At 46.2% G+C, this 14089-nt stretch overlaps 2 protein-coding genes across 4 annotated transcripts in view; both read left to right on the top strand.

Moving 5' to 3' along the window:
• Positions 1 to 8461, top strand: part of DNAJC6 (DnaJ heat shock protein family (Hsp40) member C6) — a 71012-nt gene extending 62551 nt beyond the window's left edge. For all 3 annotated transcript variants that reach the window (XM_034779570.1, XM_034779572.1, XM_034779571.1), the window contains exons 18-19: positions 4909 to 5085; positions 6110 to 8461. In XM_034779570.1, the coding sequence (XP_034635461.1) occupies positions 4909 to 5085; positions 6110 to 6211 (279 nt within the window). In that variant the 3' untranslated portion in view covers positions 6212 to 8461. The remainder of the gene's footprint in view (positions 1 to 4908; positions 5086 to 6109) is intronic.
• Positions 8462 to 13799: 5338 nt separating this feature from the next.
• Positions 13800 to 14089, top strand: part of LEPROT — a 9820-nt gene continuing 9530 nt past the window's right edge. Inside the window, exon 1 of the mRNA XM_034780166.1 lies at positions 13800 to 13950. Within this exon, the coding sequence (XP_034636057.1) occupies positions 13935 to 13950 (16 nt within the window). The 5' untranslated portion in view covers positions 13800 to 13934. The remainder of the gene's footprint in view (positions 13951 to 14089) is intronic.

Here is a 14089-nt window from a genome sequence, read left to right as displayed (position 1 = left end):
CCCTCCCCCCCCCCCCCCCCCCCCCCCCCGGTACAAAAAACTTAGAAGCTTCATAAGGTGGCATGCTGGAGAATTCTTATTGTAACTTCAAAAGCAGCCTTTCCAATTGAAAGCTGCTCTTTCACCTAGGATTTTTCCCTCTTCCTTCCCCCGCCCTCCTTTCCTGCTCCCCCATCCATAATGAGGGGGTAGGAGAACTTGACAGTGTTCAGGTCTTTCAGTAAATCCTTAAATATGCTCTGGATTTGAGAACAGTCCTCTGGGAATGTTCCTGCAGCTCTGGAGTTCTAGCTTATGGTTTAGATCAGTCTCTGTAGTAAACTGAGTTTCTTGCTCAGTGACATCGCCATGGCTAGTGGTCTGCCACAGGACTTCAGTTAGCCGTACCTGCTAAAGTCAGGGCTGCATTTTGTTCTCTGTATTTGTTGATCCCACATGCTCTAGCATTCTCCTGTTTCCCCTGCTGAAATTCTTTCTCTTTGAAGCAGACTTGTTGATAGAATTGCCAGATTATGTCCTGGGTGAGCCACTCCAGGAGGGAAACTGTCGCTACTGAAGCTATCGAGGTAGAATGGGGAGGGAGGAGAATAGCTCAATCAAAAACAAAGTAAACTTCGTTAGCAAAATACAATTTGTTAAATTTGACAGTGGAAGGCTTGGAGATCAGTCTGGATGTGCAGATAATAGGTTCAAAATGTTCTAAACATTCAACAACCAACACTAATACCAGCTTGATTACAACTACACCTCTACCTCGATATAATGCTGTCCTCGGGAGCCAAAAAATCTTACCGTGTTATAGGTGAAACCACGTTATATTGAACTTGTTTTGATCCGCTGGAGTGCGCAGCCCCGCGCCCCCAGAGTGCTGCTTTACCGCATTCTATCCAAATTTGTGTTATATCGGGTCACGTTGTATCAGGGTAGAGGTGTAGTTGTAATCTTCTTAATACTTATTGGATATTACTCTTACCTAGTATAGGCTACATAATTCTTCTAGTAATTCAGCTGGTTTTGAATTTAGTGCATGCGATATTGTCTTCCCATTAGCATCTTGCAGAGCAAATGAAATCACCAGTCCAGCTGATTTTCACAATATCCTTTTCTTCTGATGCTTTTTACTTCTGTGAGTCATCTTATTTTAGAGCTGTTGAACTATTTATAGTAACTTTTGTCTGTCTTGTTAATGGGAAAGTAGGGCTGAAATTGACAACAGCTAAAGATTACTAGATTGCCTATGTAGTGTATAACTACCATATTTGGCTATTGGATTATGTACCTTGCTAAGCAGCATGAAGGGAAACCTTAAGGCAAAGTCCTCCGAAATCTAAAGATGCATTTCTTCTTAAAGTTACATGCCCAAATGTGGCTCTTCTCAGCCTCCTGTAAAAGGATTATTTTGGTTATATACCTTACATTCAAAGGAATGTACATATTTCAAGCTTCATATGGAGCATGAATTTATGGAGCTCAACCACTAGAGTGTGTTACGTTGGTAGTCCATCGATGACGATGACAAAACCTGTGCAGGAAATTTTTTGTGAGAAAGCCGTTGCACAGGGGCAATCCCACTCTCTTGGCTGTGGAAGCCAGATTCCAGCAGCACAAAGAATCCGTTATGGCTGGGGACTTCCTTAGCTGCAGTGGGTGACCAGGATATCGTCCGTGCCTTGTCGTGCTGACCATCCCCCATAGCACATTGCTGAACCACCTTCATGGCTGTTGAATCACAAATTGATTTCCTCCACCCAGTCCGTCGGAACAGTCTTTGTGTGCTAGGAAAACTGCCTTTCTCTATCTCGCTGAGGGCAAACGACCCATCGGCTACCCTCACCTGGTTTAGCCCACTCATTGAAGCAGTTTAGCGGGGTGTGGCTGCTGTCGCATGCAAACAGCTACTTGGGAGCCACAGGTGAGAGCTGGGTGTAGATGGGGACCAAAGCTAATGAACTGCTCCCTAAGGAGCATAATGTGCTCTCCAACAGAGGTACTACCCCTCCCTAGTATCCCCCATACACCCCACCTCTAAAGTACTTGTCTGAGAAAGCAGTAACAAATTACCTGGCTCTTGACCCACCTCTAGCATGTAGTGTGGTCTTTCCTGGTGCATGTCTGCACAATACTGACGGGATAGCACATTAGGACTGAGAGCGAGCTCATCATTGGCATAGTCCCCCTACGTTGCCACCTATCTGGATTTCAATCTGCACAGATGTAAGTAGAGGCTAAGTGCCAGTATAACATAGCAACAGATCTATATCTAGTTTCAGGTCACCTGGGTACTCTGGGGGCTAATAGCATAGGGCCTTGCCCATCTGGCTGGCTGATTCATATCCTGTTTAGGGCAGTAGCGGTCAAATGTTTCCAACAGAGAGCTCTTCAGTGTGAGCTGGTCAGTCCTCTTCCTAGTGGCACTCTTATTGGTGACCTCAGCGGAGATGTCAAAGAATAAATGGACACAGAGGGAATTACCCTCCGATTCCTAAGGTTGGGTCTTCCAAGTCAGAGCTGAGGAGCAATGGAAAAAAAGTTGCTGTTCCTATTCTATGGATAAATGAAAGATTTACCACAGTGAAGACTGAAATTCCATCTCACACTTTTTGATGGCACTTAATCCTCATCACAGCCTTTTGAGGGGAACATAATCTCCACCTTACAAATAGGGAAACTGAGGCTGAAAGATGAGACGTTTTGCTCAAATCCAGAGGCACAGTTACTAGAGCTGGGCTTCACATTGAAGAACTCTGACGCTGCTGCGCAATTTAGAGTTGTAAATGTCAGCCGACGGTGTGACGGGTTGGATCACAGAACCCTCCCTTGGGGGCTGCCAACTGATGTGCCAAGACTACTTCTGCCCCTGCTTTCCCTGCCAGCTTGAGACTCCAGCACCCCGTCTTGTTGAGCCAGACACACCAATCTGCTCCAACACAGACCCAGGATCTGAACCACGTGCCCCACAGCTGCAGACTTAACTAAAAGCAACTTAAGAACTGTTCCTGTCTTTAACACTCACATGCCCAACTCCCAATGGGGTCCAAACCCTACATACATCCATTTTACCCTGTATAAAGCTTATCCAGGGTAAACTCATAAATTGTTCGCTCTCTGTAACACTGATAGAGAGGTATGCACAGCTGTTTGCCTCCCCCCCAGGTATTAATACATACTCTGGGTCAATTAATAAGTTTAAAAAGTTATTTTTATTAAATACAGAAAGTAGGATTTAAGTGGTTCCAAGTAATAGCAGACAGAACAAAGTGAATTACCAAGCAAAATAAAACAAAACACGCAAGTCTAAGCCTAGTACAGTAATAAAACTGAATACAGGTAAAATCTCACCCTCAGATGTTTCAATAAGTTTCTTTCAGAGACTGGACGCCTTCCTAGTCTGGGCACAATCCTTTCCCCTAGTAGAGCCCTTGTTCCAGCTCAGATGGTAGCTAGGGGATTTCTCATGATGGCTCTCCCCTTTGTTCTGTTCTACCCATTTATATATCTTTTGCATAAGGCGGGAATCCTTTGTCCCTCTGGGTTCCAACCCCTCCTTCTCAATGGAAAAACACCAGTTTGGGTGACATGATCACATGTCTCTGTAAGACCCCAAGCCTTCATTCCTCCCAGCCTGTCTCACAGGAAGGCTTGCCTGCAAACAGATTCATCCACAGTCAATTGTCCTGGTTGATGGGGAGCCATCAAGATTCCAAACCACCATTAATGGTCCACACTTTGCATAATTACAATAGGCCCTCAGCATTATATTTCATATATTTCTAGTTTCAGATACAAGAGTGATACATTTATACAAATAGGATGACTCACTCAGTAGATTGTAAGCTTTGTAATGATACCTTACAAGAGACCTTTTGCATGAAGCCTATTTTTGTTACATTATATTCACACTCATCAGCATACTTTCATAAAATCCTATAGAGTCCAACGTCACAGATGGCTGTTGGACATTCCCCTTTAGCACTGAATATGCCTTTCTGAAAGATGCTATTCTGTAGATCCTTTTTTTTTTAAATCTGGTATCCGTTCAGTGCTTTGTGGGAGTGACCGAAGGTTGTCATAAGGGAGGTATTGTAGGGAAAAATGGATGCAGACTCTTTAATGACTTAATTACTTTCTAAAAAAGGAACAGATTCCAAAGGTGGAACACGAGAAGAATGGGATGGGGAGGAAAGGAAGTGGTACTGGCTCAGTCAGTTTCTGATCTTCTTTCTGAAAGTTACGTGACTGCATTCACCAGTGTCTGGTGAACTGCTCTGCTGGGACATAGTTATCATCTGTCACAATTAAATGCTTAAAGGGGCTGTTCAGTCATTACAGTTATGCATCAAAGCTTGCCATGAGAAGTCCACCAATCTATTCCCAAGGGAGGGTGGTGGTGATAAGTAACAAGGTCAGACTGCCACAAAAGGCTACAGTGGTGGTGCAGTCACTTTGATGATCCTGAAATACTTATCGCCGAGACTGTACTCATATGAGTCATATACAGAAGGTGAGTGGAATCTAAACTGTTGTTCCTGCCCACCCCAATACACCAGAGACTCCTTAAACGGATGCTTCAAAAATTGGAAAAATGGGACTCCTCCTATTGTTTTCTCAAACGTTATAGGGTTTGCTGCCTAGATAAACACTACTAGCTTTTAAAGCCTCCTCCCACCTATGCTTTTGCTATAAAAAGACAGTCAAGCCTTGTAAGAGGTGCTTTTTTAAAAGAAAAAGCTTGCCCCACTTTGAGACTCTCTGATAACATGTTCTTCAACCTTTTCTAAAATCTGGGCCTGAGTGTTGTGGGGGAGTGATCCTTGGAAACCCTTGTTATCTAAATGGCAAAATGTGGATTTGACACTCTTTGCATCAGTTATGGATGCTTTCTTGTTGAGAATTGTCTCTTATCTCCAGATCCTAGAATGGATTGAAGGGAAGGAGAGAAACATAAGAGCACTGCTATCAACGATGCACACTGTGTTATGGGCTGGAGAGACTAAATGGAAACCCATCGGCATGGCAGATCTTGTAACTCCAGAACAAGTGAAGAAGGTCTACCGGAGAGCAGTGCTTGTTGTTCATCCTGACAAAGTACGTATATCTCTAGTTATTTAAAATAAATAAATAAATAAAAATCTCACGAACAATTGAAAGGTGAGCTAGAAAGCATAAGATGTGATTGCACCAACTCGTTAAATGGTTGAATAGGGAAACTGAATCCAAAAAGTGCCAACCGTGTTCTCAGGACCAGCCCCTTAAATGAGCCTCAGGCGGTTCAAATTGGGTACAAACTTCCCCCAAATACAAGGATGTTCAGATTCAGGGTTTTGGTTCATCCTCACATTTTTAGTTTTTAAGACCGATTATCCATGAACTGCTACCATACTATCAAATGTCCTGCAGAGCATTCGTTTATAATGAATGCAGATGGGAAGAGCTGTTTGTTTTTTAAAGTGATCTTTACTTTTATGATTGAAAATAGAAGACAGGCTACAGTCTGTCAACAGTGTGACATGAAACAGGAGATTGATGTTCAGATTTGATCCATTAATCCCTGGTAGTCTGGGGACGCTTTGAGAGGATGGTGGCTTTGGTTTTGCTCTACCCGTGGCCCCAAGACTGAGTTTGCATAACCAGGGATGACCTTTGAGAACAATGTTTGGGTGGTGAGGCTGGCAAGATAGGGAGGGAGATGCTTCTGTTGGGGAGTTGGAATGACCTGCTGTCAGTCAGCAGTACCCTTCATTGTGTGTAAGGTGATGGCCAATTCAGTGTCCTTTCACGAAAGCCTGAGATTAAAACCCTCATTGCCCTAATCTTGGGGCTGTAGTGCTGTATTCTGGACTTGCAGGCAGCCTGCAGACTAGCTGTGAGGCACCCTTGTATACTGAAATGCTATGGGGGAGCGGGAGAGCCATGAAGTTTCATTAAGCTGTACTCAGGGTGAGTAACCCTAGTAAGAGCAGGTAGGCTTAGTGAAGCAAAAGCAAACTGAGAAGCCTTTTACTTCAAGAAAAACAAACAAACTACTTTAAACTACAGTGTTTTAAATGTCAGTTGTATGTATTCTAGTTTAGCAGATGGGTGATGGATTCTTTACTTTGTTCTCTTTTAGGCTACAGGGCAGCCATATGAACAGTATGCAAAGATGATCTTCATGGAGCTAAATGATGCCTGGTCAGAATTTGAAAACCAAGGCCAAAAGCCTTTATATTAAGCTACTTTCTCAACCTGTGCTCGTGCTTGTATAGTCTCTGATCACAACTTTGCCATTTTCACAGATAACCAAAATCTGGCTGGAAATTTGGAAGTTTCAAAATTGCTCATGAACCGAACACTTATCACGAAGAACAAAATGGATGTTCCCTCATGCATACATCACACAAATTTCAAAAGCACAGGAGAATTTTAGCCACATGTCTCCTAAGGGGACCTGTGTAGCTAAAATTGCTCATAATACTTTGGAAACGTATCTCATATTTCCAGAGTTAAGTGGGGTGAGGGAGGAATGCATTCTAGACAAAGGTGGAACCGTTTTGTCTTGGGACACTTGACACCCCACTTCGGACAATGAATTCTAGTGAGACCCCCCACTTCAAGTGAGTGTAATAACTGGAGGTTATGTCCAACCTTCCAAGCTGAGATCCAAATGTAAGTGTTCGCCTCCAGGGAACTGGTTTAGGCACTAATAATAATTAATAATAATTCTCATTTGATATCTAATCACTTTTAGGATATTCTCAAAGACGAAGCTGAGCAACTGGATAAGTCAATATGGCAACTTAACGCCTTAAGCAGAGAACTGTACTTTACATTACAGCCAATCAGTGAAATATTTAGAACAAATTCTACAGCACCATAGAGCAAAGAGTGACTTAAACTGAAGATCAAATATTTGATGTTACACCAGCCTAAGCTAAACACCTATTAAGATGCAATGTTCAGGGAATAGTGAACTGTGTGGGCGTGGGGTGAGTCCATAGTTGTAGAACAGGAATGGTAAGCGTTTACCACATTCCTGGTGAAGCTCTACCCATAAGTAGAACTGTCTGATAGCCCATGTTTTTTTTAAGATTGCTATGTCAGTTATGCTGCTGCTTCAGAAGCTTCCCCACATTAGTTAAAAATATTTCCCATTTGAGGGTTTGGAAGATCTTGCTTCACCATGTTTGATCAGTTCCAACCAACTGTCTAAAAGTTTCTCAGAGCACTTGGGCAAGGGGTCATGATAGAAATGGAATCTGTTACCACTTCACCCTGCAGATCACAGTACGCAAGTTATCCAGGCATGTGGAATTTTATCTGGCCTTTTTAGAAGTAACAGGGCAGTTTGCATCTTTAAAAGTTGCATTGGTCCACAGCAATAATGGCAACATACAGGCGTGTCTGATGCTGAAGCTGAAGCCTTTCTTACCTAGTTATGCGGCAAGTTCCTTTGACCCAGGCTATTTCTCCTTTTGTAAAGTCACTAGAAATAATGGTTTATTTACCACACTTCATGGTTGAGATGAAATCTCATATCTGCTTTAGCTTTAAAAGTTCAGCATATGCATAGGATGGGCAGAAAGGTTTCCATATTAATTCTTTAAGGAAAAGATCTATATCTGATGTGAAAATCTTTGGAAAGCTGGTATTTTTAAAGACAATCCATTTTTGTTTATTTACTTTAAATTTTAATTTTCCAGTGACACAATAGTTACGGCAAAGGCAGCATGTCAAAGGACGTTACTTTCTGTATAAAACTTCATCTTTTTGTTGTACTGGTCCATTATTTATTACCATTAACTGACAATGTGATACCAACACACACTTTTCCTTTTTATATACAAGACCTTAAAATGTTCAAGATAACCATAACAAATGATGTTATTTATTAACATATTATGAAATGTTTGTTTTTTGATCCAGTATGTGCTTGTCTTATTTAAAAAGATAACTGGAATGTGAATCATGTTCCTGTGGTTTGTTGATTTATTTTGTTTCTCATTCACGTTTGTAGATATTGTGTGAACTATGCCTATATAATAAAAGGATCTCATTGATGTAATGTACATTTTTGAAATGATAAACTACATTCGCTTTGTATCAAGTTTGTCATGGCAGAGAGCTCTGGATAACACCTCAATGTTCACAAAATACGAACTATCATTAAACTTTAAATAACCCAGGAAAAAAAACCTCCCCAAATTTAAACTTTGATTCTCCTCCAACCTAATGTTTTTATGGATGCATGAAAGTTTTGGGACCTACTTATCTCAAAATTAGTTAACTCAGCAATTCATTTATTTTCATATCTTGTAGTGACAGAGCTTATCAATGTTCAGGTTTACTGTTTGTCTAAAATTATTGTAATTTTTTTGTAAATATGCTATATACTCAAAATGAAATGTGACTAGTCTAAAACATTTGTATATATATTAAAAAGCTCATTCAATAAATTCAGGTATGTTCTGTGCTTGTAAAGAAACATCCACTTTATTATTCTGAATACAATTTGTGGGAATAAAACTGTGTAAATACAGTATAAGCAGGAGAGCTAGTGATGAAGTTAAAACTGTATTTTGCAAGATTTTTACATGTGCCTAAACAGACCCCTTTGTAATCACGTCTCAGGAGGACTGGACCCACTCAGCTATGCACCTGAAGTACCTATTGCTACTTTTTTCTGGAGAAACAAATCAACACTGGGTGCTCCCTAGAGACTTATGCATAGGCTACATTTCCTCTAGAGCAATGGTTTTTAAACTTCTTAGGCTGCGTACCCTCTTCCAAATGTCGTTTACCACATATCCCCATCTGAGATAGGAAGAGGCAATGTGGGGGAGCATGCAGGGGCATGTGCCCTCCCCCCCAGAATTTTGCCTTCCATTTAGCAACTGCTAATAGAGGTTTTCAAACTGTGGGGGTGCAGTGGAAAATGGGGGGGAGGGGAGCGGCAATGCCAGGGGCCTCAGGCCAGCCCTGCCTCGCAGGGTTGGGGAGGAAGTGCCACCTCCACTTCCTGACTCACCTCAGCGGGCCACCCAGCCTGTCTGAGTTAGAAAGTGCAACCAAAAATAGTAACTCAAAGAAGTAACTGGTGTTGCTGCTTACCCTCCCCCCCCCGACCCCAAATGTTCCTCTGTGCCCCCCTAGCAGGGCATGCCCTACCGTTTGAAAACCTCTATACTAAATAAAATGTGTTGTCTGCCATTACAGGATTTTTCTCACATACCCCCAGTTTGAAAACCACTGCTCTAGCACAAACAAGCTGAGCAAGGAAGTTAGTCAGCTTTGGTTTCTGTTGCTAAAGTCAAACTAGATTAATAAGGCAATAATATCTTGATGCATATGAAGAACAGATATATTGCAAAAATACACAACTAGAAAATTGCTTTTTTTAAAAAGCAATTATATTAAAAAAACCTAAAAGGCCAGAGTCTGATTTCATTTATATCTATACTAGTGTTTAGAGAGGTGTAAGTGGAAATCGGGTTTTGTATGTTTGTGCTCGCCATGTCTACACTACAGATTTTGGTCAATGCAGGCTATGGTGGTGGAAAGCTGCAGTTACTGTGTTTGTGTGTGAGCACTTGGCTGCTTGGGTCAGCGCTGCCTGTACTCACCAGGAATGCTTGTGTCAAAGCACAGTGTGGTGTACCATGGATAGGTATCTCAATGTAGCACTCACCACCAATCTGGTGCAGTCTTTTGGGAAATGTTCACAATGCATGGTGGGGCAGAAATCAAGTCTTGCAGGGGTGACTAGGAGCTAGGGGTCAAGCTCTCATCATGCAATTTTCTCTGTCCCATAATAACATCCACATCCTGTAACTTTTTTGTGTGTTTTAAATTCTACACACCCACCTGGCACTCTTTGCTCTCCACCATCTCTGACCGAAGCATGGAGCCCACAGAGTGCTGCGCTATTATCCTGAACGTTGCAAACGCAGGACCAAGGATCTCCGCTGTTTGCAGAGCCCCAGGGAGAACCACAACAAGGGGGCGACATGACTGTTTCTTCAAGGACAGATTGCTCAGGGATGTAGTGAAAACCAATTCAAGGTTCTTGGTGGCATTCACAGAGCAGCTGCCAGTGGTGGAGCACCACTTCTGGGCCCAAGAAACAATTATGGACTGGTGAGATCACATCGTAATACAGGTCTGGGACAATGAGCAGTAGCTGCAGAACATTCAGATGTGAAAGACCATGTTCCTAGGTCTGTGGGCCAAGCAAACGCCAGCCCTCCTTCGCACGGATACCACAATGAAAGCAGCATGGACGGTTGAAAAGTGAGTAGTGATCATACTCTGGAACCTGGCAATGCCAAATTGCTACCAGTCAATAGGTAATCAGTTTGGAGTTGGAAAATCCACAGTGGGGTCTATTGTCATGCAAGTTTGTAGGGCTAATAATTGTCTCCTGCTATGCAGGACTATGACTCCTGGCCAAGGCATCGGAGCCTTCCCAAAAGTAGGGGGGGCTCCTCACAGCTCCCCATGTGGTTCTCCCCAATCTGGCTCTGGCTGGGGGAGGGAAGGGGCACAGAGCTGCAGCCTGGCCATGTTAAAAGCCATGCGGGCAGTTGTGGAGAGCCACGGCAGCCCTTCCACCTGCTTGCGGTGCTGGGGGCCTGCCAAGAGCAGCTCCCGGGCCAGGCAGGTGGAGGGTCCATGGCTCCCCTACAGCTGCCAGCGCAGCTCTTACGATGGCCGGGCTGCAGCTCTGAACCCTGCACCCCCTCTCCCCCCAGCCGGAGCCAGATTGTGGGGAGCCGGCACAGAGTCGTGGACTCTCCACCTGTCCTGGGCCAGACAGGGAGCCCGCGGGGTGGGGACACTGGCCAGGGGCTGCTGTCAGCCCCCCTGCGCTGCAGGCAGATGGAGGGGCCACACGGCCCACACAGCTGCCCTGGCTTCCCAGCCGGGCTCCATGCTGGCCTGGCTGGGGGTTGGGGTCTTGTGGGGGGGGAAGTGGACAGGCAGGGGGCAGGATCCACCCTGGTGAGAAGTGGATGGGTCATGCCAGGCCCGTCCACTTTCAAAAAGTGAGAGGGCTTTGGTATCCCTGGTTCCAGTGCCACTGACTCCTGGCACTGTGTAGGACACAGTGGAGGAACTTGCAGTGTTAGGATTCCTGAATTGTGGTGAGGTGATAGACGGCAATCATGCACATCCCTATTTTGGCACCCGTCCACCTTGCCACAGAGTACATCAATAGAAAGGGCTACTTTTCTATGGTTATTCTAGTGTTGGTGAATCACCGGGAATACTTCCCAGGTATCCGTGTGGGCTGTCAGGGACAGTGCATGGCACTTGCATCTTTAAGAACATATGATTGTTCAGAAAGCTGCAAGCAGGGACCTTCTTTCCTGACCATTGGATTTCCCAGAGGCAATGTTGAAATGCCAATAATGATCCTGGGGGATCCAGCCTACTCCTTGCTCCTCTGGCTCGTGAAGCCATACACGGGCCACCAGGACAGCACTAAGGAAAGATTCAGCTACTCGCTCAGCAGGTGCAGAATGACCATTGAATGCACTTTAGGTAGATAGAAGTGAGGCTGGCATTGGCTACTTACTAGATTGGATCTCAGTGAGCAAAATATCCCTCCCTGTTGTGTCTTGCACAACATCTGTGAAGCAAAGGGGGGGGGGGGGCAGGGAATTGCCGCTGGGGAGAGATAGCTCAGTGGTTTGAGCATTGGCCTTGCTAAACCCAGGGTTGTGAGTTCAATCCTTGAGGGGGCCATTTAGGGATCTGGGGCAAAAATCTGGGGATTGGTCCTGCTTTGAGCAGGGGGTTGGACTAGATGACCTCCCAAGGGCCCTTCCAACCCTGATATTCTGAGGGTGGGATGCAGTGGTGGAGCAGATGTCTCCTGAGTTTGAACAGCTAGATACAAAGGCTGATAGAAGAGCTCAGTGCAGAGCTATGCAACTGAGGGAGGCCTTGAAAGATCACTTTAATGGCCAGCCACAGTAATGAGGTGTGGTGGACTGTGCTTGACCTGGCTATGAGGTGTTGGGGGCTGTTATGAATTGTGTAATGGTGTAAATTTATCAATACACCTGAGTTATGCACTGCTTGGTATACATTTATACTTATTACACTGTGGGATAGGGTGTATTTTCCCCCTACTGGCCCTGAGAGGGTTGAATGGGGTGGGTGGGAGGAATCAACCACTTAAGCAGCAACAAGGGGAGAGATTTAGGCTGTGAAGTGGCTGCTAAGTGGAAGCAGACTCTGCTGGGCAGGAACTGGAAGGGCCTGTGTAAAGCCCAGGAACTGGGCGTAGCAGGAAGGCAGGCTCTAGTCACTCCCTGGGAGGAGGGAGGTATGTTCAGGACTCTAAGGCCTTGGCTACACTTGCGGATTCACAGCGCCGCGAGAGCTCTCGCAGCGCTGCAAGTACTCCACCTCTCCAAGGAGAATAGCTTGCAGCGCTGCAGGCGCTGATTACACTGGCGCTTTACAGCGCTGCCCTCGGGGGGGATGTTTTTTCACACCCTGAGCGCAGCAAGTGCAGCGCTGTGAATTGCCAGTGTAGCCAAGGCCTAAGGTAGTCGGAGGTGAAAGTAAGCTGGTATGGGCTACTACAGCATACCAGCAAGAGCCGGTACTACTCCTACTGTGCTACCATACAAATGGCAAACCTCATTTAATGGGCCCATGTCAGTGACTATGACTTTCAGCAAGACTGATCTAATTAAGTAATAAGTTGTAGCGCTCTTGGATAATCTTGATGCTGATTTTCTACAGGAGACAAATTAATAAATTTGGTGCTCATGTTTTAATTAGGTGGTAACCCCTGATCCGGATTTGCGGTACCTGTGGTTCGTACCATCAGTGGGCTGTAGCCCACAACTTTATTATTAAATTCAAACCAGCTGACTTCTGTGGGACTGTTTCTTTAGATGAGCGAAGGCAGGGGCAACACTACAAGACAGGATATCTCCATTATTTTTATTTTTTTTAGATGCTATCTCCTAGAACTGGAAGGGACCTTGAAAGGTCATCAAGTCCAGCCCCCTGCCTTCCCATAGCAGGGCCAAGTAGTGATTTTGCCCCAGATCCCTAAGTGGCCCCCTCAAGGATTGAACTCACAACCCTGGGTTTAGCAGGCCAATTTATCTAGAAAAATAACTTTTCTTAAGGCTCTTTTCAGGTGAGAATTGCAGACTGTCTACCTGCAAGACTCTCATAGGGCTGATGGGGGACGGAGCAGGATTAGGGTAGCAAATAGAAGCAAAACCTGATGTAGCGGCAATAGTTACTCAGCCGGCTCAAAACTCTCCTCTGTCCAATGCTTATTGCACCGAAACAGGTGGGAGAAAGTCTCTCTGGGGCAGGTTCCTCCTGCTCCCCCTGGCAGTGGGGCTGTGGGCGGAAGGGAGCCTGCCAGCCCCCCAGCCCCACGCTGGACTCCGCCAGCCAAATCCACGCGTGATACTACCGAGCGCTTTAAGGCACAAGCCACCGGCCTCCAATAAACTGGCGAGGAGCCAGCCCGGGCCGTGTCGCCCTCCCTCTGCAGCTGGCCCAGGCGGGCTGCGACGGAGACAGGGCGGCTGGGGTCGGAGGCTCGCTGGGGACGAGCCCGCTCGCGGTCGCTGGGGATGTTCGGGGCTTTGGCTCCCAGCAGCCCCCGTCGCTCCAGTGCGAACCGAGGGCTGGTTCACGGGGGGAATAAAGCACCAGCGCGGCTCCACCCGCGGCCGGGGCGGGGATGGCCACAGGCTCCTCTGGGGCGGCAGAGGCGGGGCTGAGCCTGAGGCGGCGGTGTCGGGCCGCTGGCCCTTTAACGGCGCCTGCCCGCTGTGGCCACGTGGGTTGGGGCCGGGGCGGAGCTAAGGGGGGGTGTGTCTCCGGGAGCGGAAGCCGGAAGTAGCCGCAGGCCGCAGATCCGCTCGGCGCCCCAAAAAGCGGAGCTCGCGCCCCGTTCTCTGCTCCCCGCGACCATGGCGGGGGTGAAAGGTACCGAGCGGCGCCGCCCGAGGCCTGCCCCAGAGACCTTCACCCAGTCTCCTGGGGAGCTCCCGGGTGTCCCCAGGCTCGTTCCCTCCCCCCCATTGCCCCCCCCGAGCCTCGTCACCTGCCCCCCCCGAGCCTCGTC

The sequence above is a fragment of the Trachemys scripta genome, chromosome 8 (assembly GCF_013100865.1).
Source record: "Trachemys scripta elegans isolate TJP31775 chromosome 8, CAS_Tse_1.0, whole genome shotgun sequence".
Classification (NCBI taxonomy): domain Eukaryota; kingdom Metazoa; phylum Chordata; order Testudines; family Emydidae; genus Trachemys; species Trachemys scripta.
Note: the sequence above shows the minus strand (reverse complement) of the source record. Positions and strands in the feature narration are given on the sequence as shown.